The sequence below is a fragment of the Pseudoliparis swirei genome, chromosome 3 (genome assembly GCF_029220125.1).
Source record: "Pseudoliparis swirei isolate HS2019 ecotype Mariana Trench chromosome 3, NWPU_hadal_v1, whole genome shotgun sequence".
Lineage (NCBI taxonomy): Eukaryota > Metazoa > Chordata > Actinopteri > Perciformes > Liparidae > Pseudoliparis > Pseudoliparis swirei.
Genome location: NC_079390.1, coordinates 25,591,236 through 25,595,473, shown reverse-complemented (window position 1 = coordinate 25,595,473; position 4,238 = coordinate 25,591,236). Strand labels below are relative to the sequence as shown.

Genomic DNA, 4,238 nt, shown 5'->3' with positions numbered 1-4,238 from the left:
AACAGGAAGTCACGGGAACGCTGACTTCCTGTTAGAACTGTGATGTCACCAGCGCCCCCCCCCTATGCTAAGCTACGCTAACGGTGTTGTGTGCCCAGGCTTCCTGGCCTACGCGGCCGCCGTGCTGCTGCTCTGCGGCGTGCTGGTCGTCTTCTTCTCGCCTCGCGTCGGCCGCTCCAACATCTTCGTCTACGTGGGGATCTGCTCGCTGCTGGGCGCCTTCACCGTGTCCTCCGTGAAGGGCCTCGCCATCGCCGCCCACACCGGTGAGACCACAGAAGAAGAACTCACCTTCCACCGGTTGAGTCCTTTAACACTATAGAAATATACATATATATATATAGATATATACATATAGATATATATCTATATATATATATACATTTATATAGAAATATATATACATATATAAATATCTATATGTATATATATATATACGTATATACATATATACATATATATATATACATATATATATATATATATGTACACTACCGTTCAAAAGTTTGGGGTCACTTAGAAATGTCTTTATTTTTCAAAGTAAAGCACTGTTTTTTCAATGAAGATAACATTAATCATAAATACCCTCTCTACATTGTTAATGTGGTAAATGACTATTCTAGGTGAAACGTCTGGTTTCTAATGACATATCTCCAGAGGTGTATAGAGGCCCATTTCATCATCACTCCAGTGTTCTGATGGTACATTGTGTTTGCTAATCGCCTTAGAAGACTAATGTCTGATTAGAAAACCCTTGTGCCATTATGTTAGCACAGCTGAAAACAGTTATGCTGGTGATATAAGCGATACAACTGGCCTTCCTTTGAGCTTGAAGTTTGAAGAACAAAATGAATACTTCAAATATTAATCATTATTTCTAACCTTGTCAATGTCTTGACTATATGTTCTATGAAATGTTCAATTCATTTATAAATAAAAGTGAGTTTTCATGGAAGACACGAAATTGTCTGGATGACCCCAAACTTTTGAACGGTAGTGTATATATACATATATACCGTATTTTTTGCACTATAGGGCGCACTAGATTATAAGGCGCACTGTCAATGAATGGTCTATTTTCGATCTTTTTTCATATATAAAGCGCACCGGACTATAAGGCGCATTAAGCGGAAAAAAAACAGTCAGATAAGTCAGTCGATCAAACTTTATTAAACGCGTTCACAATAATTCTCAACATTATTCAAACGTTAATGAGCGTATTCACAATAACTACCAACCTTATTCAGTTGTAACACGTAAAATACAACACAATACACTCACTTTTTCAGTTTATTCCTCGTCCACAAATCCTTCAAATTCTTCATCTTCAGTGTCCGAGTTTAACAGTTGGGCGATTACGGCATCCAACATGCCCAATTCCTCGCCATTATCCGAGTCAGTGTCGTTGCTGTTAACTGGCAGTTCAGTGATGATTCCGCCTTGTGAAAGCTCGCCACAGTTGAGACTGATACCTTAGCCCAGGCATCCACGATCCATTGGCATATAGTGGCGTAAGTCGCCCGCGCAGTCTCCCTGTCTTGGTGAATGTGTGTTCGCCTTCTGTCATCCACTGCTCCCACGCAGCTCGCAGTTTAACTTTGAACGCCCTGTTGACACCAATATCTAGCGGCTGTGGTGAAGCACAGTATGTATTACTCCGCGACGCTCCTGGCTACGGTAGCCGTAATGCTGCAAGCGGTGCGGCTTTGTAGTTTACCAAAGTCGTACTAAAACATTTTGACTTAGCGCCTTGAGCGCCTTGTACCACACAAGATCGCTTAGAGGTCAGTAAGCAAAACCAGAATTAATCCATATATACGGCGCTTCGGATTATAAGGCGCACTGTCGTTTTTTGAGAAAATTAAAGGCTTTTAAGTGCGCCCTATAGTGCAAAAAATACGGTATATAGATACATATATCTATATCTATATATAGATATATTTATGTGTATATATATATATCTGTATAGTGTTACGGTGAACATGACCTGCTGTCGAGGGTCCTGGCTCGTGTGCAATGCATTGTGGGACATGCAGCTGTGTGTGTGTGTCCAGTGGTTCGTGACCTCTCGGTGCTCGCCAGCCCGCTCACCTGGATCCTGCTGGTCACGCTCATCGTCTCCATAGTGACGCAGGTGAGTTCCTCTCCTGTGGGCTAAGCTAACGGCGTGCGGGTGAAGGTGAGACCCAGGTGTGCTTTCAGTCAGGCTGGCTGCTCCCCCTGGTGGTCACTCGCCTGTGGTGCGCCTGCAGGTGAACTACCTGAACAAGTCTCTGGACTGCTTCAACACCCTGCTGGTCTACCCCGTGTACTACGTCCTCTTCACCTCCGTGGTCCTGTCCACCTCCGTGGTCCTCTTCCAGGAGTGGAGGCGCATGGCGGCCGTGGACGTGGTCACCACGCTGGGCGCCTTCCTGGTCATCGTGGTGGGCGTGGCCATGCTGCACCTGTTCAAGGAGATGCAGGTCGGTGGGCTGACCCTCACCTTCATAGACAGAAGGAAACGGGATGAGTGAACTCTAAACAAACTCTGGTGTCTCTCAGATGACGTTGGTGCAGCTGACCAATCAGCTGTCTCAGCCGGTGGAGAGGGCGGGGCTTCCACAGGAGGTGTCAGCCAATGGAGGAGCAGCAGCAGGAGGTGGAAGCAACAATAAAAAGGAGGATAAATACGGACTGATGGACAACATGGTGCTAGAGAGTCTTCCTCCCATGAGAGAGGAGGGGCCCAGGGTCTTCATCATCAGCTGAGGAAGACCAGGGGCTTCCTGTCTGGACCTGTAGTCCAGACCGTGGGTTGTAGTCCTGTTCGTCTAAAGACACAAACAACTACGACAAATACACAAACAACTACTACAAACACACAAACAACTACTACAAACAACTACTACAAACACACAAACAACTACGACAAACTACTACAAACACACAAACAACTACTACAAACACACAAACAAACAACTACTACAAACACACAAACAACTACGACAAACAACTACTACAAACACACAAACAACTACTACAAACACACAAACACACAAACAACTACTACAAACACACAAACAACTACGACAAACAACTACTACAAACACACAAACAACTACGACAAACACACACACAAACAACTACTACAAACACACAAACAACTACTAGAGGAAGTGTACAGGAAGTGTAGAGGAAATGTACACAGTGAAGAGGAAGTGTAGCGGAAGTGTACTCAGTGTAGAGGAAGTGTACACAGTGAAGAGGAAGTGTACACAGTGAAGAGGAAGTGTAGAGGAAGTGTACACAGTGTAGAGGAAGTGTACACAGTGAAGAGGAATTGTAGAGGAAGTGTACACAGTGAAGAGGAAGTGTACACAGAGATCAATACACTTCCCTTCCCATTGGCAACTTTAATAATCAGCTGCTAAAGAAGAGTTTGTTTAACAAACATTTTGTGAATGGTGTGTTGTTGTTGTTGTTGTTGTTGACGGATGAAAGAACAACAGCAGGGCGGTGTGACGGCTCCCTGGACGTCCTCTGGGCCTGGAGGAAGCAGCTGCTTCCGGAGCTCCTCCTCCTCATGGAGCTGAACACCGCCCACTTAAAGGGAAACACACGTCTCCCTGCTGGTGGTGTTTCTCCCTGAGCCGTGAGCTCTGGTCTCTCTCGAGGAGCCTTCACACCGTGTTCAGCCTCAGGCTCCATCTCACCAGACGCGCCTCAGAAACGCGTCGCCCGCTCAACCTTTGATCCCCTCTGGCGCCTTTCAGACGCGTCTTCTAAACGCCACGCGGCGGGTTTCTTGCGCTTAAAAGCTAAAATATTCTCAACTTTAGACGCGAGGCGCGGAGGAGCGCCGCTCGTCAACGACACACTCGGCCAAGGCAGCCAATGGGATCAAGCAGGAGGCCCAAGGCAGCCAATGGGATCAGGCAGGAGGCCCAAGGCAGCCAATGGGATCAGGCAGGAGGCTTTCCTTCCTGTCCCCCGAGGAGAACTTCATCTTGTATATTATATTCACGGTATTTAATGACGAGGATCTTTATCATCCTGAATCTACTCTCAAACTCACTCGTGCTCAGGAAGGGAGCTGAAGCCATGAGACACAACTCATGGAGGAGATGCTGGTGTTCGCCGAACTCTTATCATTCTTCTTTTTTTTAAATATCTTGAACCCAAAAGCAACGGTTGGTTGCGCGCGCAGGTCCGCTCCACAGCGCCGCGCTGTTTGGCCCGGCACGTTTTTGACAAGA

General features: G+C 46.2%; 1 protein-coding gene across 1 annotated transcript in view; it reads left to right on the top strand.

The window, feature by feature from the left end:
- Positions 1-64: 64 nt before the first annotated feature.
- Positions 65-4,238, top strand: part of LOC130210143 (magnesium transporter NIPA4-like) — a 4,686-nt gene continuing 512 nt past the window's right edge. The window contains exons 1-4 of the mRNA XM_056440134.1: positions 65-266; positions 2,055-2,134; positions 2,253-2,465; positions 2,545-4,238. The exon at positions 2,545-4,238 is cut by the window's right edge and continues 512 nt beyond it. Of these exons, the coding sequence (XP_056296109.1) occupies positions 65-266; positions 2,055-2,134; positions 2,253-2,465; positions 2,545-2,751 (702 nt within the window). The 3' untranslated portion in view covers positions 2,752-4,238. The remainder of the gene's footprint in view (positions 267-2,054; positions 2,135-2,252; positions 2,466-2,544) is intronic.